At 39.4% G+C, this 26,485-nt stretch overlaps 3 protein-coding genes across 6 annotated transcripts in view; 2 read left to right on the top strand and 1 right to left on the bottom strand.

The window, feature by feature from the left end:
• LOC104951262 (myosin heavy chain, fast skeletal muscle-like) overlaps positions 1-26,485 on the top strand; it is a 103,711-nt gene that overhangs the window by 24,202 nt on the left and 53,024 nt on the right. Inside the window, exons 13-19 of the mRNA XM_010777901.1 lie at positions 22,169-22,318; positions 22,408-22,578; positions 23,115-23,424; positions 24,216-24,304; positions 24,382-24,469; positions 24,587-24,704; positions 24,790-24,913. Coding sequence (XP_010776203.1) covers positions 22,169-22,318; positions 22,408-22,578; positions 23,115-23,424; positions 24,216-24,304; positions 24,382-24,469; positions 24,587-24,704; positions 24,790-24,913 — 1,050 coding nt within the window. The remainder of the gene's footprint in view (positions 1-22,168; positions 22,319-22,407; positions 22,579-23,114; positions 23,425-24,215; positions 24,305-24,381; positions 24,470-24,586; positions 24,705-24,789; positions 24,914-26,485) is intronic.
• On the bottom strand, positions 9,245-15,463 carry LOC104946636 (BTB/POZ domain-containing protein 1). 2 transcript variants are annotated; one of them, XM_010772513.1, is made up of 8 exons: positions 14,798-15,463; positions 12,952-13,108; positions 11,760-11,865; positions 11,474-11,671; positions 11,165-11,357; positions 10,965-11,052; positions 10,156-10,302; positions 9,245-10,049 (listed from the first exon to the last, which is right to left on the bottom strand). In XM_010772513.1, the coding sequence occupies exons 1-8, from the start codon at positions 15,232-15,234 to the stop codon at positions 9,891-9,893; spliced, it is 1,485 nt and encodes a 494-aa protein (XP_010770815.1). In that variant the 5' UTR covers positions 15,235-15,463; the 3' UTR covers positions 9,245-9,890. The 2 variants fall into 2 exon arrangements, with proteins under 2 accessions (XP_010770815.1, XP_010770821.1); XM_010772519.1 differs by having other exon boundaries at positions 11,165-11,294.
• LOC104946650 (transmembrane 6 superfamily member 1) overlaps positions 16,329-26,485 on the top strand; it is a 22,513-nt gene continuing 12,356 nt past the window's right edge. Inside the window, exons 1-11 of one of the 3 annotated variants that reach the window (XM_010772539.1) lie at positions 16,329-16,418; positions 16,495-16,622; positions 16,781-16,881; positions 17,007-17,104; positions 17,194-17,297; positions 17,413-17,495; positions 17,687-17,805; positions 18,393-18,488; positions 18,576-18,668; positions 18,754-18,873; positions 20,349-21,333. In XM_010772539.1, coding sequence (XP_010770841.1) covers positions 16,525-16,622; positions 16,781-16,881; positions 17,007-17,104; positions 17,194-17,297; positions 17,413-17,495; positions 17,687-17,805; positions 18,393-18,488; positions 18,576-18,668; positions 18,754-18,873; positions 20,349-20,540 — 1,104 coding nt within the window. In that variant the 5' untranslated portion in view covers positions 16,329-16,418; positions 16,495-16,524 and the 3' untranslated portion in view covers positions 20,541-21,333. Of the gene's footprint in view, positions 16,623-16,780; positions 16,882-17,006; positions 17,105-17,193; positions 17,298-17,412; positions 17,496-17,686; positions 17,806-18,392; positions 18,489-18,575; positions 18,669-18,753; positions 18,874-20,348; positions 21,334-26,485 lie in introns of those variants that run through there. The other 2 variants (XR_798478.1, XM_010772528.1) reach the window with 2 other exon arrangements.

Here is a 26,485-nt window from a genome sequence, read left to right as displayed (position 1 = left end):
AATTGACCAACAGGGGGATTTTTGTTCAATTGAAGCCAATGATGAAGCCTCATGAGATGAACCCTTTTGCGAACCAATTGGCTGGAAAGCTTCAAAGCTTCATAAGGCTTCATCTCGCCATCACTAGTTTTAGCTTGAAGGAAAGGGCCAGTGATTTTTGCCGGCCGTCTTTCCTGCAACGGCAGTTTAAACTGTATTTCCTTTCTCCTGTAATATGACTTAATCGCTTTAAACTCCGCACACTGACCTCTGATTGGTCAGCAGGCAGTGCTTTCACTGAGTGGAGCTCTTAGCCTGCAACCTAACCTGGTCCCAACAGCATAAGTTACCATGGAGATCTAGCCCGCTAAAAAGAGAACCAGCGTCGTAGGACCCGAAACCCCAAGTTTTCCCTGAAGTTAGCCGGCTAAGCGAAAATCCTGCTTTGTAGTACAGGCCTCAGGTGAGGTTTGTTGATTTTGACTAATTCGAGTTAACCAAGTAAAGTTAAATTAGTATTTCACTTTCTGAAGTCGACATTATAAAGTAAATCCTGTTTGATGACTAAAGCAAAACTAATAAATGATAGACGCAGTATTAAAGGGAAATCATAGAGACCAAAGGCAAGTTTAAACAGACAGACACTTTAATTTATTTTGTAGATTTTATTTAATTTACTTAACTGCTTTAACATGCTCTTGAGGAATAACCCCAGTTATTGTTGACTTTGTCCACCAGCCTGAATTCTTAATATGTATGTAAAGGAAACATTTCCTGCTGCCTTGACTTGTAATGCATGAGTCCGTACCTGTTGTTTATTGTTAATTTCTATCGGCCTCTCTCTAGGTACCAGGACCGTCGAGGTCGTGGAGGAGGAGGTGGATGGGGAGGAGACCGAGGCTGGAGAGGGGACAATCGTGGGCAGCGAGACAGAGACAGAGACAGAGACAGGCACTCTGGGCATGGCAGCGGGTATCAATCCGGCCCTCCAAGCTCCAACCAGGGATACAACTCCTATAATAAGAGACCACATTATGACCGCTACTGATCTGGAATCTCTCAGGTGTTTTCAGTATTCATTGTCTTTCAACTTGCATTGCAATCCATGTGGCAATGTGCAACTGTTGATTTGTTTGTGTGAATCTCATTGCAACATTCTAGGTCTGATTTAATTTACCAATATCAACATTATAATGACTGTCATTGTAATTGTGCATAACTTTTTTTATATTGTCGGAGAATTATTTCTGAAATGTGACTGCATGCAAAGACAGATCCTGTTTGACACCCACTTACCATTTCCATACATAAAAATCATAATTTCCCCCTATGCTGCTTCTTTTTGCTCAGCCCTGTAATCGCATTAAATGTTCTTCTTACATTTGTAGGATGGATAATGAGTGCATACTGTTTTCAATACATGAACTCTCATTGAAAATGACAGTGAAAGTTTTATTTTTAGTAAATCAATTAACAAAATAATTGTTCCTTATTTAACAAAGAAAATGTTTTTTGTTCAGATACTTTTGTAGCTACGTCTTTACGTGCTTTGATATCAGATTTTTACAAATGATACAGTACAGTATTGTTGCAAACAGTGAACCACAAATTCAAGAGGAAGTATGTTTGCAATGCAGCTTTATTTTTCTGTGTCACATATAAGACAACTGATGAACTTAACTGTTTTCAATAAACATGTATTTTCTTAATTTATCGCTTCTGTTTTGTGAGGCTATGCGGTTCAACACTAAGCACAATTTTTAAATGGGGGAACAGACAGAATTCTGAGAGTGGCTGACAACAGTATTTTTTGCACCAAATTTTTTTACCTTTTTAAGGTTAATCGATTATCAAAATTGTTGGTTATTATTTTTCTGTCGCTCCACCAATTGTTGCAGCAATAATAAGGATGCACCTCACTAAATAAAGCTGAACAATATCAGTGTTTTACTCACCGTATTAAGGGGGGATTAATTTAGTCACATTATGCTCCTGATTTAGGCTTGGGTGACACAACAATCTCCATCCTCAAGAAACATTTTGAGTGAATGCTAAAGAAGTACACCGATGTTTAAAGTTTGTAGAGTTTTGGGATCAAGGCCATCATAGAAAATTGCATGTTGAAGTGATGTAATTAGATGAGTAGCACAGAATATATTGAATTTGCTCAAATAAAAGCTTATCTTAAACATTTTTTTGTTTCCATCACCAAAATGTGTAACTATACAAACGTATTGTTTGAAATAATCTCACGACGGGCACAGAAATTGAGAATTGACTGAGTTCACATTGTCTCTGCCTTTAGTCTAATGAGTGGCATATGAAATTAAATGGGCTGAACAACTCTACTGTACGGAGGGAAAGCAGCATTCAGAGTAAATGGCTCAGCAGAATACCCAAGACCAATAGTTCACACTGAAAAGCAACTGAAATATTTATGGTCATAATTTATACATTATTGCTACATGCATCATTGGCTATGGCATATGTAGCTCATTGCCTAAAGATGTCAGTGCTCGTGTATCTCAGTACTTTCATAGAAGATCTCAATTTGGCATCAAATGGGGACTTTTGGACTTATTGGTCCACAACACAAGCTCTGCATTGTTTCCTCGCTGCCTCAGTGCCATTCTGTGGTTTCTATTTGTGGTCGTGGTGAAGACTGGGTTAACAGTTCATTTGGACTTCAGCAGTGCAATCAGCTGTGACGAAGGAGGGGGGAGGTTAGGGGAGAGTGTGGGGGATGTGCTGAAACTGCCACACAACGAGGAAGGCTGCCATCACCACTGTAATCAGTTCAGATTAGAGAAACTTCACCCACGAGCTCTGCATCTTTACAGAGCAGGGATTTGCTCTATAGAGACAAAGACATTTTGTGCATCCATTTTTCCAAGGGGGTTAAGCTCACTTACTAGGCGCTACCTTAAGCGTCACCATGAGGTTCATTTTTGGGGTTTTGAGAGTCATGTCTTGACATTTTAGTCGTCCCTACTACACGATGAGTTGATCCATCAACTTTTCAACTTGCTATTCTTCAAGTCAAACTTTTCAAATTTTCAATTTGTTTTATGTCCAAGTATTTTCAAAACTTGCACCGTTCCCATCAGCCTCAGCTTTACTTCATGTTTTGCGCTTACTAGCCAATGTTTGCATAATTACATGCCAAATGAATTTATAGACAAAGGTTACACCTGTTGGCATCATCAGTGCAACTTTACAATCACGTCTGTAGACTCTCACAGGGGGGAATTAGCTTCACAGCTAATATCACGCTTACAAATTGCTATTCTTGAAATACACTGGCATCTTCCTGAAATCCATGAGTTCATCCCCAAGCTTCTCTCGACTACTGAGACTAATCCAGGGGTCAACCTGTTAATCTGTTCCTTTGGGTCCCACTGAGCATTAAGTATACCTTACTCATTCATTGCACTCATCTCTTTAAAAGATCATTTGGATTTGAAACTTAGTAAAAAATATGTTTTGGAATTAATGCTGAGAACAAAATCAGCACTACAATGCATTCCAAAATGGGCAGTGTCTTTAGTTGGGTTTTATTTGAGACCTGTTTTTCTTCCTCTGATAACTTACACCTTCCTCAGACTTGTGTTTTTGTTGTATATAATAATAAACCAATTTAAATCCCTCTGGTTGAAGAATTCAAAAATAAACCAGCTTGCCAATGTAAAAACATAATGTACATTATGTATATTTTTCTTCATCCTTCTTTCTCCCTTTGCAGAATTATTTTTAAGCCTATTGCATTTTAATGAAAAAGCTGTTAATTCAGAGTGAGACTTGGAGAGTGGAGTAGAAGGGAAACAATGGACGGAGCCACAGTGAGTCCCTCGCTCCGGTCTGCCGGGCTGTCAGGCTTCATGAGGCCTGTTTGTGACGATGCAATGTGACAGCAATGGAGACAGTGTGCTGGGGGCCATGTCCTTGATGATGAACTCATCCACTACAATCATCACTCTTTCCCCCCCTTCTTTGTAAGTGCATACAGACATACACGTGTGCGTACAAACCCCCACAACCTCCCCACAAACACACAACACACACACACACACACACACACACACACACACACACACACAGAGAGAGAGACACTGCATCCCCCAGCCCCTGCAGCACTGGGCGACCTACATCTGGTGTTGGAGTGCAGGGGCTAAGGTTGGCCAAGGCTGGCCTGCCCCCTGCAGACAGTGGGGAGTGTTCATGTGACGTGTATTCAAATGGTGGTGTACTCTTTTTGTTGAAACGAAAGCCCCCAGCTTTGTATGGTACATACATTGTCTCCCCTCACATGAACACACACGTGCAGATAGCATTCATGCCCTCCTACATGCACTTAGACTTGAGAAAGGGCAGTAATAATCGCCGCTGCACATCGGATTTGGCGACATCTTGTCCCCTGCTCATCCAACTGTATGCTCTATAAGCTAATCATGCAGCCGCTCAGGTCATCCATGTAAAGACAGTGGACTCTGCTGCCGAGGGGAGCTTGTTAGTCTGATTGTATCTAGTGGTATGTCTTCTATTGGAAGACGCATGCAGGCTTTGGTGGTGGTACAAAAAATAACAATATATACAGTAGTTACCATTAAGGAAATATTATGTAAATGACCTAATATTACACAACATAAGGATCTGTTGTGTATTTTATTTTTGGCCACCAGCTGTGCATGAACCTTTCACTTTTCATTTATATAATGACATAAACTGAATGAGCTCCATTTATTTTTCGTCATGTGAACTATAAAGTGAGAGAAGTCACAAATTAGCACTTCCAGATGACTTCAAGAAACATCCAGTGTTTCAGTGGCTCAGGAGTTAGTGAGGTTAAGTCTACAGTTTGTGCACCCACATAGAGATCCACTCTCAACTTCCTAGTTTCCTCTCATGTCCTCAAATTACATCTCCCCCTCTCTCCTTCCACCCTCCTACTTTCTGAGTTGAATAAAAAAGGGCTCCAAAGGTCAAATGCACTGAAAGCATGTGTATGTGCCTGCATATAGATGTTCTAATGTTTGAAAGGTTTTATTTGACATCAGGTCCTTTATGTTTGAGAAGTTCAAAGATGACCTTTCTGTGCACCCTGCGCTGAACTACTAGGGGTCTCACCTATAGGTCTTTATTTTAAGAGCTTGATAAGCAACTGGCAGATAAACGGACCTCCTCTGCTTTTTGACATTTAATTCACTTGTTATTATCATATGTTATTTGACTTTATTTAACAACCAAATCAATATTTCTGCCAGTCTCTTTTGGAGACTACTTTGGTTACATTAATGTGTGCAGTGCAATATTTGACTGTTTACACACACACACACACACACACACACACACACACACACACACACACACACACACACACACACACACACACACACACCCTCATCCCTGCAGGTTTATTTTTGCTGTAAATTGGTCGGGACACACAGAGAGCTGGATCTCACACCAGAACATTTTGGTAAAAGGATTTACATGAGGATTTGTATAAATAAATGAAACAGCTAGATTATTGCAGGATATGCTGCACACACATGTCACACATTTTGTGATTGAGCGCAGTCTTCACAGACAGAATTCAGTTCTCAGGAACATCTTCTAAAGGAGTGTGCAAATGGTCTAATGTGGGATAAACAAATCTGACAGCACAAAATAAGATTTGAGATAAAAACAGGACTGAATAAATCTTTAAAGTAACTTAAACCTCATTTCTTAAAGGTAGTGCTTTGTCAAAAATATTTACACACTGACATTTTGAATACATTTGTGTCAGTAATGTAGGCATATGACTAATTGGGTTAAGGCAAATAACAGAAAAACTAGAACAGTCATGCATATACAGTACTACAGAAATAACTTTTGAAATGCAGGTGGGTTGGCTTAATGAGCTCCGGCTTCAGCTGAAATCTGTTCAATCATCGCCATAATCTGTTTTTCGATATTTACTCATTATCTTGTGGTTTAAGCAGTCTGGCTTTTCAGATTATCAAATGATCATACATATTAATAAGTTGTGGTTTTCCAACATACAAAAACAGCATGATAAAATATAAACCCAAAGTTTATAAATTAAGTTTTAGGCTCTATATAAATCAGGCCACAAATGACTGAGGAACTTTCTCTTCAAGGCCACTTTGAATATGATGTTCACCAGTTTTGAGTTGTGCTACGGATACGTAACGGTTGAAAACAGCCTTTCTCTGATTGCTTGTGGCGATGTACGTCTGACTCTGTACCTAGTCAGTCGTGCACAGTCATGTATCATGGGTTGTCAAAAAACAGCCAAAAATCCTCTCCCCTGCTGTCAGTGTTCAAGCAGAAGGCTCGAGAGAAAGCCTATTCTATGATGCTATCTACCCACACACACACACACACACACACACACACACACACACACACACACACACACACACACACACACACACACACACAGGCACACACACGCACATTCACAAGTCACTGCACTGTCACAGATTTCTAATCTAATAGCTGTAAGAAAATGCTCAAGTTATTACTCATAAGCTTCTCATTTGAGTCTTTAATGCTCAGTATCATTGGGACCTTCCCTCTGAATACATTACAAGGACCTCTGCTTGTATGTTTTTGTCCCCTCAGACCATGAAATAATTTTGTACACATCACAGATGTGAGCAGATTGTCAGTGCTGTTATCTATTTGTCCTCCTAGTTTTTGGAGCGCTTTATGTCTGGTGGGTGGTGAAAACCTGCCTCAAACTGAGTTTCTTCTCCTGATATAAAGGCTGTCTAAGTGGGCAGTCAGCGGGGAGAAGCTCTCAGGTCGCAGTGACTCACCTGACAGCCTCCGTGGATAACTCTCCTCGTCAAATCCCACTCACAGATGTCTAAAGTGGCCTTGTTTCCGCCACCTCTGAGATATGAATGTACAGATTGTGAAATTTAAGAGCCCTTCATCTCATTGCTGTAGACCAGCTTTCAGCAGACAGCACTGCTTTATTTATTTTTTCCTGGCTGAAAAGGTTGAAAGCACATCCGATAAATAATAATGGCATTAATGAGATTTGCAAAAGGCTTTAATGACATCAAGTTTTTAATTTATATCATAATAATGATAGTTTCAAATTGAGAGACATTCTACTTTGTTGCCCTTTTGGATTCTTAGATGCTTAAAACCTTCAATTGACTTTCAATTAGGTCAAATATATAAATACTTATTTCACTACTGGATATTTTTACCTGCAACACCTTCACACAAAGTCTCTCAGTACATTCACTGAAGTAGTGTAATAAAATACAACTAAAATACTGTAATTTTTACAAAAAAAATTAGACATTTAAAACGTTCTCTTAGCCTCTAAACTGCTGAATGATTAAATATTCCACAAAGAAAGGAATAGATTTTTCTTATTCCCAATCCCATGAATCATCTTCTCATATATATTGTGACCAGTTACAGGTGCCCCCACTCTTAAATTGGGTGCAGCTGGACTTTTACCTCCTTTCTGTATTTCAATAGGGAGATACTGCTGTTTACATGGGAACGAAACAGGTTTTATCTGCGACTTTTGTCTTTCGTATAGCCAGGGGCGGTTCTAGGGGGGGGCAGGGGGCGGGCAGTGCCCCCTAACACTGACTTTGGACCCCCCTGTGGCCCCCATGAAAATGAAAAAAAAAAAAAAAGTTTATGATTTATTGGCTGACGGAATAGGTGGAACTCACGATATTTGTCATTCTAGTCGGACCCATTAAAGCATGGGTCTCCGCGTAATTTCCACTGGGGACAGGGGGGACATGCCGAAATCCTGTTTCCCCCATCTTACAAATATTTTTAAAGCAAGCCGTCATCGCCACGGAGGAGCACAAAGCCTCTGTCAGCGAGAGAGAGAGAGAGAGAGAGAGAGAGAGAGTGAGAGAGAGAGAGAGCACACCTTTATCTATTTAATATAGTTGTACAAAATGAAGTAAGAAATCCTTCCAATGTGTTCTATAAGACAGTAAAAAAAAAACAGTTTAAAAGGGGAGTGATTAATATGCATAAATAAAAAGAAAGAATGCTAACTAAACTATAGGTAAACAATTTGTTATTGTTTGTGATCATATTCTAAAGATTTTTGGATTATTGAAAAGTATACAGCTGTCTTTCATGAGTGTTGAGAGCTGTATCCATTAATTCATTTTGGGCTCAAAGTGCACCAGATTGATGCTTTTAACTTCAACTTTATTGTGGCCAGCCTAAGGCACACCTGTGCAATAATCATGCTGTCTGATCAGCATCTTTATATGCCACACCTGTGAGGTGGGATGGATTATCTCGGCAAAGGAGAAGTGCTCACTATCACAGATTTTTTCAGATTTGTGAACAATATTTGAGAGAAATGGTTATTTTGTGTATATAGAAAATGTTTTAGATCTTTGAGTTCATCTCATGAAAAATGGGAGCAAAAAGAAAAAGTGTTGCATTTATATTTTTGTTCAGTGTAGCTGTCAATAGGAATGTCATTCAGAAGAATTAGAATTTCTTGCAAAAATCTGTCACAAAAAGAGGTTGCACATTTAAATTCAGGTGTTGTTATGGCAACGTCAGTGGCCAAACAGCCACATTTACTGCTGCAAATACGTTCAAACATGCTGTCGACACGTAAAGCAGTGGCAACTATGCCACCATTTTAGCTGACTTTTTCTCAGAAATAATGTCACATAACATCCATATATTTCAGTGCTAGGTTGATGCTTAGCTAAGCTAACTATGAAACACTTTAACTTACAGGACTCAGGATCAACTGTGTACTGTAAGGTAGCTTCCAGCTTCTTGTCGAACAGTAAGTCAACATTTCCCAGAGAGCTTTCTTTGAAATCACCATGTAACGCTAAAAAACATTACATTTATGAAACATACTTATCACGGCGACGGTGTACTGAGATTTTTTTGTTGTTGCTAGGGTTCCCCTTTGTGGCTGTGGGGCCCTAAGCGGCCGCTTATGTCGCTTAATGGGTCGGGCCGGCTCTGCTCATATTGTTACATTGAAATAAATTAAATGCCTGAAGAGGGTAATTAATTGTTTGTAGCAGAAGTTTTGTTTGTATCTCCTTGATCACCTATCCGTTCAGATTTAACCGACATAATGGGAACAACTTATTCCATCCTTCCACCCCTCAGGTTATCTGTATAGTTTGTAGCTGTTTGAAGTCTCTAGCATCCTCTAGTGACAGAAACAAATATTTGTTCAAGACCAACAATATACAGTATGGAGTTTATCAAAAGAAAACAATCTTACTTTGGTTCACCACATTTTATTGCCAAAAAGACCTTTTTTTCACTATTAAAATTCGCGAGTGTCCTTGTTTTACATTTTAATGAAGTGCTAAGCAAACAAAGTCATAAATTACAGCATGTACCACTGGCGCAGTTACACAACACACTTGGATCCTTAATACAATGCAAAAACAAAGTACTTGAAGACACCTGCTGAATAAATGATCACAGTGCACAATAAAAAATATGCAAATATCATACTTCTGGTAAATGCATCAGCATAAACTGAGAAATTAAAATGAAATGGTGCCGACCAACAAATGGTAGCTGTCTCTAGTTTCACTAGTTCAGGATTAACTCCTGCACAGCAGCTTAATGATAAAAACAGACAAGACATCAGTATTAAGATCATTTACAACTGATGATACAGTTTATGCCCGAAAAGCTTTTTTTCCCAGACATCTCTGCTTACTTCCACATTGTTGATGTTGTCCGTACACCACTTTTGTATAGACAGATTCAGCATATGTACACACACACACACTCTCAAACACACACATTCTCTATTCCACGGGATCTTGAGGCACTACGTTTATCTCCAGCAGTCTAGTCTTCCCAGCAGTCTGAGGTCTCCTGCTTCAATGTACCTGCGTGGCAATGTGTTAAGTCTAGGTGTAGTAGATGATCTCTGGTATCTGCCCGTCCTCCACTGATGTACCGTTGTTATTTCCCGGTGAGCTAAAAAATAAAAACGTTGTCTTGGTCCCCGTTGCCGTTTCCCGTTGCACTTTTTTCAACCCTTTTGTGCCGTAATGGGAGTCCGGGCCCTGAGATGTTGAATGAAAAACAAACATGAAATAGGTTAATCCTTATTTGGGTCGAAACGTGTGTTAATTTATGCAATTACACATATTTTAAATACAGGAGACTGACCTTTAAGGTGGCACATGCAGTGTAGCTGACATTGGGTAGGATTTCCACAGGCTCTTTGAACATCACTCTGAACGTGTTTGCCGTGCCGTCACAGTTGAAACCTGTGTCGTTCTGTCCCAGAGTAATGCGCTTGTCGCTCTCTAAGATCTGCAGGACAGGATAATGTCTTTAGTTAATAAATAATAAAACGTATCTGTTAGGACGTGTATTTTCAGTTTGGTAACTGGAAGTATAAGCTGATTTATTTTCCAATATCGCTTTTAAGTGTGGACTAAATTATACCAACTTTAGTTGGTTCAAATTGTGGCATAATCATAAAAAGTGAACATGAAATTTGTTTCTTGGACATTTCAAGCCTTATCTTAGAGAGATGTGGGAGGGATTACATGCCACAAAAGTCCGTAGGGATATTGTGATCCTACACAGTCAGTGTCTTAGGTCCATAGATCACAAGTATGCCGTATTAATCATCAAATTGTAATTCATAAATATATTCATAAAGTAACATATATCACAAAGGATGAAGGGAAGCATGTTCAACCCAAGATAAGACTGGAAAATCTGTAAAGCATCAGCACTCGCATGAAAAGCATGCTGATTTAAATTATAATTGAGCAATTTTGAGTTTATTTTCATCAAAAAAGGTACACAAAAAAAGAAATTGGTATAAAAACTGTTTTGCTATACCAATATACCGTTCTAATTGAATGAAATCCAGTCCTTCCTAAAAACTGAAAATGATCACCCCCCTCACAAAAGCACTGGTGATAATTCCTGTAACATTAATATGCCTTAATGCCAAAAGTTACCTGTATGTTGACCTGATAGTCAGTGGGTCCATGTATTGAACCATACAGGCCAAAACCCACTATGGATATTCTTTTATTAACATTGAATCTGCAGAAGGAGAAAAACAGAGAGAGGAAATTAGACCCAAATAAAATGTAAATGTAGCTTCAATATCATTTCTTTAGGTTAATAAAAATGATCACGGATGTTGCCATCTCACCTGATTCTGTCGCTGGTACCACTGTACCCCCATCGACTCTCAACCTGCTGGAATCTATTAATGCTGCACTCCTCGCCCCTGAGGCAGCAGCGGGGCCTGTCGATGTAGTCGACCCTTGGTTTGGGGTTTACTGTAAAGTGTAAAAACAGATTTACCACCTCCCGATCGAACAATATTCCAGACTGGGCAGGCCCTGTTGCACAAGAAAGAATATCAAGCTGGTTTCTGTGGTTCAAGCAGTATGGACATGATGAATATGTTGAAATGGTAGTATGGTGTTAAAAGGGTTAGGGTTAGTGGTGCGCTTACCTGCAGCGAACTCCTCAACAGTCATAAGCGGGAAGCGTATGAGCGGGACAGCTTTGCCTAGAACCTTCTGTTTGTTCTCCGAGGTCGGGGGAAGCTGTTGTCTGTAACACTCTGCCTCGGCCCACCGGACTACCGCCCCAAACAAGCGGTTCTCCCTGATGCTCAGTGTGTCTCTTTGGAGCACTGCACATAAGGTGTCTACACATAGGAAGACACAGAATAGTCATCAGTTCACATCCAAAGAAAGCTTTAGAAAAGGAAATATCGGGTCAAAAGAGACACATACCGAGGTCGATATCTGTAAAGCTCTCTGCGTTTATTGCGTCCGCAGTGCTTTTGTCTATGGTGTCCAAGCAAAGACTGGCAAGTTGAGGCTCATCAAATAACCTTGCCTGGAACAAAATGCATAAAAAAGACACATTAGTATGTTTTAGATGAAACTGGTCATTGCATTTACATGCGAAAAAGCAAAATAATGTTCATATAATAAAACACTAAGAATGCTTCTCTATCTTGCATTTTTAATCTTACATCCACTTAGTCAGAACATTTTGCATTTAAATCTCATAAATTATGTAGTTTGGAAGAAATATTGTTCTTTTTTGATTAAATATGAATTAGATTTAAACTAGCTACCCAGCAATAAAACTGATAATTAAGAGTTCACAACTGGGATTTTTCTCTGGGTTGCTTTGGGTGTTTTTTGGAGGACTGTTCTCGCTGGTCCTGGGTTGAAAAACCTAAAATGGAGTGGTTTTTTATCAGAAAGCAGCTGAGCATGCAGCCTGAAGGCGTAGCAGGCATCAGAGCCAAATGCTGAACCCAGACAGACGGCAGCATAATCCAAAAATAGAAAAGCTAATGTCATAAAAACTCAACCATCAATGGCTGGAAGGTGGTCTGGTGCGGATCACAAACAGAAAGAAAAATGGCTTCATGCTCGACTGTAAGGCAGCTGTCAGTTCCCAGCAGATGACCAAATTGCATTATATTATATTGTGCCCCAGGAACTATACTTTTAAGAAATCACTCCAAGCTGTTGTTATACCTTGTATTCCTGCTCTCTTCTTTAAAATTATAACATACTAGAGTTATCTTTTCTCAGTGGTGTCTGACAAAGCAGTTTCTGCCATCACTTTCATAGAAAGAAGGTCAAATGTAAATTCATTTTAAGTGCTTGAATTATAAAAATAGGCCATTAAATGTAAAAAGACAAATAGTACGATTGGAACTATTTCTTTAGTAGGAAGTGGATCTGTGGAGGTCTTTGAATTATCCACTGGACAAATCTTTTACAAAGACATGTTGCTGTAAAATGTCTTATATTTTTTTTCAAGGCTTTAGGCATCACAAATCAAATTCTAATTCTAAGCATGCGACAACCATAAAAGGTATCTGAACGTGTCTGTTTTATATCTGATATCTGTGCAGAAATTATTAGGGTCAAATATGTGCTATTCAATTGACGTGTTTATTACCTGAGCAAGCAGCATGAAGGCGTTGTCAGCTCGGAGGTGCTTGGTGAGGAAGTCCACACAGTGACTCTCCAGGGCGGGGACGGCATACTTCTTAGCCGTATACAGGGTCGTCATCACAGTCTCCGGACCAATGTGGACCTCGTCAGAATACAAGAACCTGCACAGAGGAAACAAAGAAATTAGTGGAGTCAGGTTAGGTGTTCATGGGGTTATCTTCTCTCAGTATAAATGACATCACAGGCCAACACAACTTAATAGAGCAACTCAGTAAAATAAGCCTCAGTGCTTGTTTTTAAATCTGTCCTCCGCACAGAGAATCGAAAGCTGTCCAAAAGAAGGCATCAGATGTCTACTCAGATGTTATTCTATCAGACAGTACCTAATTCATGTCCTTCATTTAGCCAATTGTATAAAGTAATGTTTAGCTGCTCCTCCTCAGAAGATCTACCAAGAAATGTTTTCCTACATTGGTCAATAGAAAAAAAGGATTTTGTATAAACATTTGTTTTTATATCTTACTAAAGTGTCTAAAACGTGTTGTATCTGAAACAAGGCACACAAAAATGTCAAGGACACTAAACTCTAAAGAGCATGTGTGAATACTGCACTGGAAACACAGGGAAGTAGGGCTGGAAATTAGTCATGCATGCTTAGCCCAGGTTGAACCCAAAAAACTGCAGTGGTGATTTTCGTAGCTAACGACAACACAACTACACTGTAAATAAGTAGTTTGTTCTCCTACTCAACTCCTCAGAATAAACTGGTTGGTTTTCCCAAAGTTTCGTCCCTTAATCCTTATTTTCAAAAAGGAAAACAGTAGGTGTTGTCCGATGTGCTCAAGGCACTGTGAATTATTGTACTTTAACAGACCATCTTCTACGCATATGAGGATAAACTTGTGCTGCATATATTCATTACAAAAATGTAAGATTACAGCTCACTAATCCAGGTGTATCCCAAATAAAAACATATTTTTTAGTGAGTCACGTTCTGAGAGACATCTCACAAGTCTGTTTCAAAGACAAGTCAACCACTCATTATTTGTGTGCTGATTTGTATTGAATTGATTCCTCCATCCGTTGATCAGGGGCTTAATCTTTACATATTTACGTCTATGAATAAAGTGTTTGTTTACCAAGTTGAATCAGATTGTTTATCAGAAAACCCAGGTTGTTTCTTCTTGACGAACTTCAGCTTTAATGAACACCACATTTAGAGAGTCTTTGTAGCAGCCATATGTCGTAAGATTAACGTCAGCTCTTGAAATGCAAGCCAACATTCCTGTACAGGTTCACACTGAGGATAATATGTTCTCAATGTCCCTCTCACATAATCAACACATCTGTATTCCTGTTAAATAATTTACGTCAGAAATAATTGGGAGGATGTGTGTCATTCAAAAATGTAAGTTACACTTTTTTGGCTTTAGGTATGATTGGATCAAAAATGTTCCCTTATTTTCCTTTCCTCTTTGTATCTGTATTCTTGACGAACATATTTTATTTCCAGCTGAAAAGGGTAGAATTTCGCATGTACACAAATAAATGCTATGAGCTGCATGCTTTTTAAGTTTAAAACCTTCAATACAGAGTAGACCAAAAGCTGATGAATCATTATTTAGAGTAGAACACAAATGGCTTGTATTGTATTATCTTACTGGACAGTGAAATAAAATGATCACACAAATCTGGATAGTTAATAAATTCCTAAACGGGGAATTCATCTCCTGGGCTATATCCAATATCCCTGAAGATGAATGTTCCAGAACAACCTGGTAACCGAAGTGGTATTGAATGTGCCCTGTGCATGGTGCATATTTTACACAGCCCAGTAGCAGCTGTCCTACCTGAGCAAGGCGAGAAAGGCTGCTGGTTCCACATCGGGCAGCTCTATTTCCGCCGAGGTTGTGGCCATGCCCCCGTTGAACATGGCATCAAAAACGGCACTGCCGGCGGCCAGGACGAATTTATGGGCCGGTATCCTCTGGGCCTGCCTGTCTTTCCCCACGATGAACCTGACGTCGCTGAGCAGCTCGTTGTTGAAGAGGAAGGCGAAGCGCTCCTTCAGGGAGCTCTTCGTCGCCTGCCAGTTGTACATGGGCTCCCGCTGAAGGCCGAGCTCAGGCGGGGAGGCAGACCGGGCAGCACCGGGGGCAGCACCGGACACAGGCGCGTTGGACGGCACTGATGCAGCTCCAGACTGAACCGAGTTTGATGCTGCCTCTTGACCGTCATGGTTTGACGCTAAGCCGACGCTGCTGCCGCTCCCGCTCCCGGTCGCCATAACGACACGTTACTATTTTTTCTATCTCTACTCCTACTAAGCACCGGCAACGACAGACGAAAATACACCGACCGTACCGTTTGGGTCGTTATTTATTTACGTGGTATCCACTGCGGTGGACGCCATCGTTCTTTGATGTCTAGCTCTGCTAGTTTGCGTCTCTCCAGAAATGACGCAGACGCACACTTCCTTCACAACACTTTTTTTTCATTCAACTTTATTGCTGAGTACAAGAGCAACACACTAACGTAAAGTGATGAAAAAAGGCGCAAAAATCTAAGCTCTATTAAAAGGACGGAATCAATACAAATACGTAACAACAAAAATAACAGACACATGATTAAGACGACTACCATAGACTGTTTATATAACTACACCCAAAAACAGTGTAAAACAAATATTCGGTTAAGAAAAATAAAGTGCATTAGTATAAAAATATTATAGTGTAGTGCCGAGAGATAGGGAGTCGGAGGCGGTGCAATGGAGGTGTGAAAGGGTAGTACAATAGTAGTATATAACTAAAGGTAAAGCCTAAAAGGTGTCGCCTATATTAGTATAACCAAATGTAAAGTGATCCCTGAGGACATATTGTAATATGTCATAACACATCATGCCCTGTTTAAGGAGTAAAGTCGTAGTTAGTCAAAGTTAGTCAAATAAAACATTTCTGAAGGAACACTTTCGCCGTAATAGTAATTATTTATCTATAGCTATTGCCTACAATATGTTATAGATTTTCACTATTTATCAAACGCTTGTCATTGCATCATGTATAAATCATATTGGAAGTAATCATAGCAACCTTTAAAACTGTGGATTTCAACATGTTTGATCAATTATAAGTAACATTGTTATTAAGCCCCAAATAAATACATTTGTTTTTATTAAGCCGCACTTAATGCTACTTATTTGCTTATTGTTAAATGTGAATATATTGCTGCCTGCTTCACATGTTCCAATCGACCACTAGATGCCAGAGTCTGCACTTTCAATAAAATAAAATAAACAAACCTTACCCTCAAAGTCGACTAATCGTGTGTGTGTGTGTGTGTGTGTGTGTGTGTGTGTGTGTGGTTGTGTGTGTGTGTGTGTGTGTGTGACAGTGGGTATGAGGCAGAGAGGAAGAGAGGGGGAGTGAGAAAGACCAGAAGAACAAGACAGAGCATACCCGAGCTGCATCTGAAGTTTGTTCCTACCATTGACTTCACCTCACTCCTTGAGATATGAGACTCGCAGACTAAACAAATGTATCTTTAACAGCTCACTTATTAGATTCTCAGCCTGGTCGCGATGAGTGCGTCTGCAGCGTCTGCAGGGACGGGAGTGTTTGTGCTCTCCTTGATGTCCATCCCCATCTGCTATTTATTTAATTCCTTCATAGCCAACAGGTGAGGCTTTTTATCTTGTGTTTGTTCTATGCCTGTGATGATGAAGAAAATTGTATCATTAGTGGAACAGATAATAGGATAATGGTATTTGTCATAAACTCTTTTGAAATATACTTTATTATTTGTATTATTATAATAATGTATTGTATTGCATTTAGCGCTCAAGCTTTCATCTTCGCTGGGTGTTCAACAGTCATCATCCTGTCAATTGCACATTTTATGTTCAAGAAGAAGGCTCCAGCAGATCCTCTTTTCTATGGTATGGATTCAGAAATGCATGTTTTCATGTTGGGACCAAACCATATTCACATAAAATATCCAAAAGTATCTATTGTTGTTTTGTCACCAAACTGAATTAAAATAAAAGTATATCTATGTGTCCAGTGTATGCAGTGTATGCCTTCTTCAGTGTTGTGAATCTGATCATTGGGTTGGAGCAGGACAACATCATTGATGGATTTGTGACATTTTACCTCAGGCAGGCAAGTGTTTTGTTGTGAATCCTGTCAGTGAGTTGTCAGTATGCACAGCCTGCACACATTCCTGATAATAAAACTGCCCTGTGTTTCAGGCAGATCCACATATTAACACAGCATATGGGCACATGATCTCCTACTGGGATGGCTGTGTTCACTATCTCATGTATCTGCTCATGATTGCTGCGATTACTTGGGGGTAAGTGCTATTTATCTATCTATCTATCTATCTATCTATCTGTCTATCTATCTATCTATCTATCTGTCTATCTATCTATCAAAGTATAATGTGTTTATTTTTTGTTTCTCCACAGGGACAGTTACCGAGCCATTGGTCTCTACTGGGTGGGATCTTTTCTCATGCGTGCCATAGTCTACATTCTTGGGAGTACTGTGGGTAAGTAAAAATAATGGCATGTTTTTAGTGTAGCGTCACATACCTCTCTTGAGAATACTACAAAGGTCCAAACTGAAGTCAATTTGAAAAAGATTCACATGATAGATACATTCACATTCTGATGAAGATAAATTCGTCTGTCTTGGTTTGCGTCTCTCAAAGTGACATATAAATCTTCTGTCTATTCTCAGGAAAGCATGGAACCGAAGTTAATTATTTCTTCCTCCTGCACATGCTATACATCTCGGTGTCTGTTTGGGCCTGCTTCCGCATCTTCAGTCAGCCCTCCACACAGGAAGATGAGTTGACTGTAAGTCAGGATCAGAACTGTTAAAATAAAACATATAACTGGTTCACATAGATGGGTTTTTTAATAGATACTTATTAATGAAGAAAATATAACATGTGTAGAGCAGTTTGGAAATATAAGACAACACAATTCTATTTTTAAAATATTTGATTATGATCATTTAAAAGACATGCTAACTTTATACCTTAAACAGGTGGACACATGAACATTTTGCCTTAATAAAATAAAAAGTTCAGTCTCTGGAGCTTTATAAATAAGAAAGACATTTCTTATTTTTCAGGAAATTGGCTCTCTTACATTATTTTTTCTGTCTCTATGACCTTCGAGAACATGTTTATGATTGCCAGTCCATTACATACTACTGGTCTCTTGGCTTTGATAAATGTAAGCTTCCTTTTTGTTGTGTCCCTGTTAGTAGGTGCAATATACATTTCGAAAAGTCAAAAATTGCACATTTCCTCCAAAGGCTTAACACAACAGCCAAACGTTTCACCTCCAGCACCTCTTCAGTGTGTGACAGAGCTATGTATGTGATGCAACGTTTTTTAGTTTAATGTCATGATGTTGCTTTCTTTCGTAACATCCAGGAGGCTGAACAAAAAAGTTTACTACACAGACCTCTGGACTTACTGTTCATCATCTACCTCGTCCCTGCTTTCGCTTTCTGTGTCTTCAGAGGCCTGGTAAGAAACCTTGAGAGGATCAACTGCACACACACATGGGTTGAAAATATGTCTTTATGTGGCGTGCCTGTGTATTTTGTGTTTAAGGTTGTTCTGGACTGTTCCAGCACATGGTGTCAAGAGTACACACAGCAGTATGAGCCTTACCTGAAAGACCCTACTGCCTATCCTAAAGTACAGGTAACTCTGAAGCTATGAAATACCTCATGTTTATTCTGAAACACTGTCTGTGCATACACCTCTAAATTGTGTCCATGTTGGTCAGATGCTGGTGGGCATGCTGTACTCTGGACCGTACTACATCATTACTCTCTACGGGCTGATGGTCCCTGGATGTGAGTGGATGCCGGACCTGACTCTGGTGCACTCTGGAGCTCTGGCACAGGTACTGGTTGTTACCAAGGAAACCAAGCCTCCTCAGATAGAGATTCTTCACAACCAAACACATGTTTTCATTTGATCCAACAGTTTTTTAATTTTATTTTTAATTTTGTCGTTATTATTGCGTTTTGCATGAAAATACAATTGCTATATCAGAACGATGTTAATAAGGTGAAAGATAAACATTCTCTTTATTCAAAGACATTATAAAAAGTGACAATTGACGTATTACTTCATATGACTATATAGACTGCATCGGGCAAATAAATGTCAATCAAGCATACAGTCCAGAGAACAGGTCTAACGGTGCACAACAAATTAGAACTTGTAGTTATGACTGATAAACTCTGGCAATTCTGATTGTATATAGCACTTTAATGCCAATAAAGTCTCCTTTTCGTTGTATTCTTAGTAAACTTAGATTTGTCATTTAATCCACTCTAATCAATTTATCTTCTTTCAAGCATTTTGTTGTCTTCTTGGTTTAGTGATTGTTTGATTGTGTTTGTTAGCCTTTGCATTGAATGCTTATTTGTTGTGCTACATTATCTGTGAAACAAAATGCTAATGTCTAACATGTTTTATCATTGTTATATATTTACATTGAATCAAGGAATGCTATATTTGAAAGAGAAAAACTTGTAAAGCAAATATTGATCATATATCGTATATTAAGTTCTCTGCTCTGTGTCAATTTAAACTAGGAAAACCAGCATAGATTATATCTTTAAATATCTAAATTACAGATACAGGGAATATACCACTGGAATGACCCACTGATCTCTTTCCCACTTATACAATGATTAAATAACCATGGTCATGGTCAGTCATATCAGGACAATACAAAGCTGCTATTGTGCTGGGCTGCAGCGCATCACTCATCAGCGGGATAAGGGCAGAGGCTGACTTCAGCCAGAGAGGAATGGTTTGGTGGTATTCAGTTAAATGTCAGCTGTTCAGGCCGGCTATGAATAGGAAAGCTGATGCTCTGACAGTCAAGGCTGCTAGTGTCATGTGTCCCTTTTCCTTTTTGTGTGTGTGCTTTAAGGTTCTTTTTAGCTTTGTCCTTATTGTCACCTGATAATGAAGACTTGAGGTGGCGAAAGCGAGAGGGCACATATGTATTTTTTCAGTGAATGTCCATGAAAAGGTAACTGGCAAGAGTCTGTTGAATTGAAAAACATATGTGGAGATAAGAGGCAGTATTATATTGTTCCAGCTCTTATGGTCATCATTACAAAATGAAATAGTTTTGTGAAAATTCATAACCAAAACAAATTACAGCTTTTGTACAACAAAGGAAGAATTGAAATATTTTGAAGGCACCATTAGTCATCATCTTCAACCATATTTTTTTTCAGCAGCAAAATATAGCCTATTGCAAAAGATATGTGAACTCTTCAAGCTAGACAGGAAACCAATGTCCCTGTTAGTGTGAAACAGATTTTTCCAATTCTCTCCCTCTGCTTTACTTCACAGGCCCAGTTCACTCATATCTGTGCGTCACTTCACACACGGACACCGTTTTCATACAGAGTGCCTGCTGGCGGCCAGCCTGTCTTCTTGCTGGTCAACATCCTGTACGCTCTGATGCCTCAGGCTCTGTGCTACCGCTGCCGCACCAGGCCTGACTTCTTCCTCAGGCCAATGCCAGATAAAAAGACTGAATGAAAGAGAGGCGTGAGAGTTCCAGGGATGTCAATGATGCCTAAATAAAAGGATTGCAAAGTACTGCTCTCTCTGTTTGCAGTTAGTAGCAGAGGCTATTTTTGGAGAGGAAGCAACAACCTTTAACCTTAGTGAAGGCTAAGTGGACGTATTGGAAACATCCAGGGTCCCACACAGTTTGTGTCATCCAACACTTTTGGTCCCTTATTTGGAAAAATAGGAATTGCTTAGAATGTGTGTATCGGATTGAAAAAACTTGAAAATGATCCTTTTTCTTATCGTTTTGAAGAGTTTATTGGTAACAAATCGTTCTACTTATTCATACTGACCTTTCTGTGCAGTGCTTATTTTGCCAATAGTTTGTAAAATAAAGAAATTAACATGTCTGTATGCTTTAGGATACATTCTATAGAGATAAATATTCAACCTTAAAAGGCATTTTTTACAAAAAACTGTCTGTGATTTTCCTATTCAGAATGCCTTGTTTGGAACTATCCACACAGATAGAATATGCAATCATTTTGTATTCACTTCCCACTGATTTGTTTGTCACTTTCAAGGGAATTGTAAATTATATGAGACAATTATTGTTTTGTCTCCACCAGCAAATACATTGTAGTTCAGGGGACAAAATCTGAAATGTTTTACGCTTTACTGTCTTTTTGGGCGGGGAGTTTTTCCTTATCTGAAGCGAGGTATAAAAGGACGACAGAGTATGTCATGCTGTAGCCTACTGACTGTAAAGCCCCTTGGGAAATGCATGCTTTGTGATACTGTTATAGGTCAATAAAAGTGTCCTGACCAGTTAAAAATACTTTGCTGAATTAATTACAAAAATGGACGGGCCATTACAGTAAATGTATGCTTAAACCATAAGGACCCACCGTGACACGGGTGTCACATGAACTTGAAATTTTCTGGAAAGTTCCTTATACAGCTTTAGCCTTTATTTTATCTCATGAAGTCCCTAATTGACACACACTGAACAGTCTTGTGGGTCATGGTCCAGTACATTTGATTTTGTGTCCCCATAACAACATGTCCAAGATGTCCATGTGCCAGACTAACACATGTGACATAACGAGCTACATTTCAAAAGCTTTTTTTTTTTGCTAAAGGTACAATTCAAGCCATTTAAGAATTCAAATGCTTCCATAACATGTCCTTTATTACATTTAACCTGCTGTGGAAACATGTGTTGATCAAAGTTGATATGGAAACAAAGGACGATAAATCGTCACTGTGACACTGGTGTCACATCTTGGACTTTAACCCTANGTCAAATGGTTTGCAGTTGTTGTGGATATTTTAAACTCGTCAATACTGTACGCTGCCTGCTTTCACCAGTTTATTATTGATTACTCTCATTGTACATCTTTACAGTATTGACGAGTTTAAAATATCCACAACAACTGCAAACCATTTGACACCAAAATAAATATGAGAATAATATTACCTTCTGTCCCCTCAAATGTGGTTATTATCTTTTGAAAGTGCTGTAAACACCCTCAAATCTGAGCATGGCCTCAGCATTCAAACCACATTCAAATCTTTTACTTTACACAACGTTTCTTACCTTTGAAGAATGAAGACAAAGCAACAGCTCCTTCTTTAACTTCCTCTTTTTCCAGGTGTACAACTCTATCGGTGCCTTGGCCAAGTCTGTCTATGAGAAGATGTTTTTTTGGATGGTGATACAAATCAACAAGCAGCTGGACACAAAACAACCCAGACAACATTTCATTGGTGTTCTCGACATAGCAGGATTCAAGATCTTTGATGTTGGTGTTCAAAGTCTTCTGTATATATTTCCATTTTCCTCCGCACTGAATGATCGTTTTGAACCTGATCTTTTCACGGTTGTCTTTAGTACAACAGCATGGAGCAAATCTGCATCAACTTCACCAACGAGAAGCTGCAACAGTTTTTCAACCACCACATGTTTGTGTTGGAGCAAGAGGAGTACAAGAAAGAAGGGATTGACTGGGAGTTCATTGACTTTGGTATGGACTTGGCGGCCTGCATTGAGCTAATTGAAAGGGTAAGATTTATATAAAACACATTAGTTTATCTATTTTATTTATATAGAAAAGTATAAGAATTGTCCTTGAACTGGATCTGTGGTCATCTGACTAGTACAAAAGCAAATAGCCATTGTTGTTAAGTTGTAATGGTGACAACACACCTCAGTTAGGACATCATTTTGGTTGCACCTCAATGGGAAAAGTGTGGAACTACTTTTCTACAACCAGAATAGAATCAAAGCATAAGAAGAATTAGCAAGCTACAGTAGCTGACTAGCAAGCTATCTGCTAGTTACTAGTCGGCTAGCTTCTTCTCCAAAGCCTGTTTATGTTGTTACTTCCAAACCTCAACATAGTTAGTCTGCAGCCATCTGTAGGGGGGGATAGTTTACAGGAGTATGACCACTACAACGGTCGCAATGTCAACGGTATACATCGAGATGGCCGCTTTAACCATCCTGCTAAGTTAATTTGAATGGTTATGTCCATTCTACCATACAATGTTCTCCCTTCAGTCACCATGATTAATGTATGTCTGTGGTTCCTTCAACAGCCAATGGGCATATTCTCCATCCTTGAAGAGGAGTGTATGTTCCCCAAGGCATCAGACACTTCTTTTAAGAACAAACTCTACGACCAGCATCTAGGAAAAAACATTGCTTTCCAAAAGCCAAAGGTTGTCAAAGGCAAGCCTGAGGCTCACTTTACTCTGCTGCACTACGCCGGCACCGTGGACTACAACATCACCGGCTGGCTGGAGAAGAACAAAGACCCTCTGAATGAGTCTGTGGTGCAGCTTTACCAGAAGTCATCAATGAAATTGCTGTCTTACTTGTATGCTTCGTTTTCTGCCACTGATGCAGGTACAACATTTGCAGAAAGACTGAAACTTAAGTCTTAATAAAGACAAGTGGGACTCTGAGGTGGCAATTATTTGAACAACACCTCTAACAACCTCTGGGTTTCATACAGGCGCTTTCACACCGGAGTACTTTTCCCCGTAGGCAACTTTTCCCTTTTAGTTCCTGGGATTTTGCGTTCACACCAAAAAGAGAACTTGGTTCATGAGAACTTTTTCCCCATTTTCAGTCCCTGCTAGATTGCAGGTACTTTCCTGGGGAGAAAAAAGTTCCAATTTCTGATTGGCTGGGCGAATTGCAAACCACACCCCGTAAAACTCTGAAAAGTTTTGTGAAGCCGCCATGTATTTGCTGGCATTAGCTATTAGCATTAGCCCAGCGCGCCAATGGAGAGAGACTAACTTATGGCAACACAACAAAAAACATGTGAGGGGTGGAGTGATGAGGAGGTGTCGACGTTCTGGCGATTTACTCGGAAGGCTTCAGTAGAAGCTGCTGGGAGTCCCAGCAGCTTCTACTGAAGCCAGTCCCCAACTCCGGGTCTTCCGGCAGTGGACTTCGGGTGGCAGTATAGGCCTACACCGTGAAGTTGTTTGCGGCCTGCCAGTAAACCCAAAGCAGAAGAAGAAGAAGTGACGTCAGCGGCTTCATTTGCGTAATCTTCCTTCAGGGACTTATTCCGGTGTGAATTCCATGGGGGAACTAAGTGCTGGGAACTAACTGCTGGGAACTAAGTACTGCACAGTACTTGGTGTGTAAGCGTATGCCAACAAAATCTTCTGTCTTCTTTGTAGAATCAGGTGGAGATGCTGGCGGAAAAACTGCAAAGAAAGGTGCAAAGAAGAAGGGTGGCTCATTTCAGACGGTGTCTGCTGTTTTCAGGGTACAACATTTATAAAACACTGTCCTGATACAACTTTCTTGTTCGGTTAAGATCTAATGACCATTGATCTACTGTAGGAAAATCTCGGAAAACTCATGACCAACTTGAGGAGCACCCATCCTCACTTTGTGCGTTGCCTGATTCCAAATGAGGTTAAAACACCAGGTACAGATTTTCAAGAAATTGGATATCCACAAATTCCAAGGCTGTTGTTTGGTACACTGAAAAATGTAAACGATAATATTGAAATATGCTTCTAGTGTAATGTTCACTTCATTGTAGGTATCACGGACAATCATCTGGTCATCCACCAGTTGCGCTGTAACGGCGTTCTGGAGGGTATCAGGATCTGCAGGAAGGGATTCCCCAGCAGGATCATTTATGCTGACTTCAAGCAGAGGTCAGCATCGATTTCTACCTGAAAGAACAACATAAGGAAAACAAATACAGTTTCTGAAATATACATTTTATCCAATTTTGAACAGATACAAAATCCTGAATGCCAGTGCCTTTCCCGAGGGAAAGTTCATTGACGGAAAGAAGGCTTCTGAGAAGCTTCTTGGTTCAATTGACGTTGACCACACTCAGTACAGATTTGGGGCTACGAAGGTACGTGTCAGATGCTTCATAAGGTTAACATTAGACAAACAATTTGTGTTTTTTTCCCCTTACTTTGGTAACATTTCTCTCAACCACAGCATTTTCTCTTAAAGCTCCCATGTCATGCTTTTCCAGTTATTACCCGCCCCCTTGTGTTATGAAGGTTTTTCTGCATGTAAACGGTCTGCAGAGTCAAAAACCCTCAAAGTACACCTTGTTGCGAGTAAAACTCTAATATAGAAAAGACCTGTCTATGCTGCCCCGGAACGCCTCGTTGGTAGGGGTGTAACGGTTCACAAACATTTCGGTTCGGTACGTACCTCGGTTTTTAGGTCACGGTTCGGTACGTTTTCGGTACGGCAGAAAAAATGATCACAAAACATAAAATATATATATATATTTTTTTAATTATTATTAAACTGTGAATAATGTATTCACTCAAATAAATACAAATTATAATAAAATAAACATTAAAGCGCAGCATTTCGATGAACTGAAATAATCTGTATTTGAACTTTAGTGTAGGCCTACTAGTACTCACAAAACATAAAATATTAGTTTTGGGTTTTTAATTATTATTAAACTGTGAATATTCACTCAAATAAATACAAAATATAATAAAATAAACATTAAGGTTAATTTAATGTGCATTTCGATTAACTGAAAAAATCTGTATTTGAATTGTACTGTACTTCCTAAGCAGCCAGCTTGACATTAGGACTTGCTTGCTTGTCATTGTATTTTCATGTTTTCTTCAAGAAAAATGTACTTGTCCACATTGATTGCCGAAAGGGAAGATATGCTGGCACTAACAATGTCTCCTGCTGTGGAGAACACCCTCTCGCTAGGGACAGAGGTAGCAGATACAGCCAGGTAGCGCTTTGCTAACATGGCAACATAAGGATATTTGGCGTTTGTAATAGCTTTGGCTCGGTCTGAACTTTTTGTGAGTGGTGGAGGCTTAAATGCTAGTGGGAGTTGGGTTTGCACTTCAGTCTTTTTTCTTTTGGTACCGGCAGTGTTGGGCAAGTTACTTTTAAAAAGTAACTAGTAATAGTTATAGTTACTGCTCTCAAAAAAGTAACTAGTTACTTTATTAGTTACTAAATTATAAAAGTAACAAGTTACTTTACTTTACTTTAAAAATAATAACAATACAAATACAAGTGTTTATGTTGTTCTGGCACAGTAAGAGAAAAGACAACTCCCCATCATTGTAGCAATTGTCATTATGAAATGTAGTGGAACAATAAAACACAAAAGATATGTTTAGACATTTTGACAGGCACTGCCGGTGGTTGAGACAGTGGGGTCTTTGGCGACTAGTTTTATAGCCCCATGTACATTAGTTAGGTGCTTCAGGAGATTGGCATTGCTGTTATTCGATATGGACAATGCTTTTATGGTCTGTGTGTTTGTCGTATGTGCCGGTGCTGTGGTCGGTGTGTGTGTGTGTTACGCGTCTACGTCATAGTCGCTCTCGTCGCGGCGTAAAAGTTTAACCTCTATATTGGTGATAAAAGTTACAACACCCTATTTCCTGCGTTTTTATAAATGCCAGTTTACGAATTGACACAACGT

This window comes from Notothenia coriiceps, unplaced genomic scaffold (assembly GCF_000735185.1).
Source record: "Notothenia coriiceps isolate Sejong01 unplaced genomic scaffold, NC01 NC01_scaffold00000339, whole genome shotgun sequence".
NCBI lineage: Eukaryota > Metazoa > Chordata > Actinopteri > Perciformes > Nototheniidae > Notothenia > Notothenia coriiceps.
The sequence above is the reverse complement of the archived record's forward strand: the minus strand, read 5'-3'. Positions and strand labels throughout refer to the sequence as shown.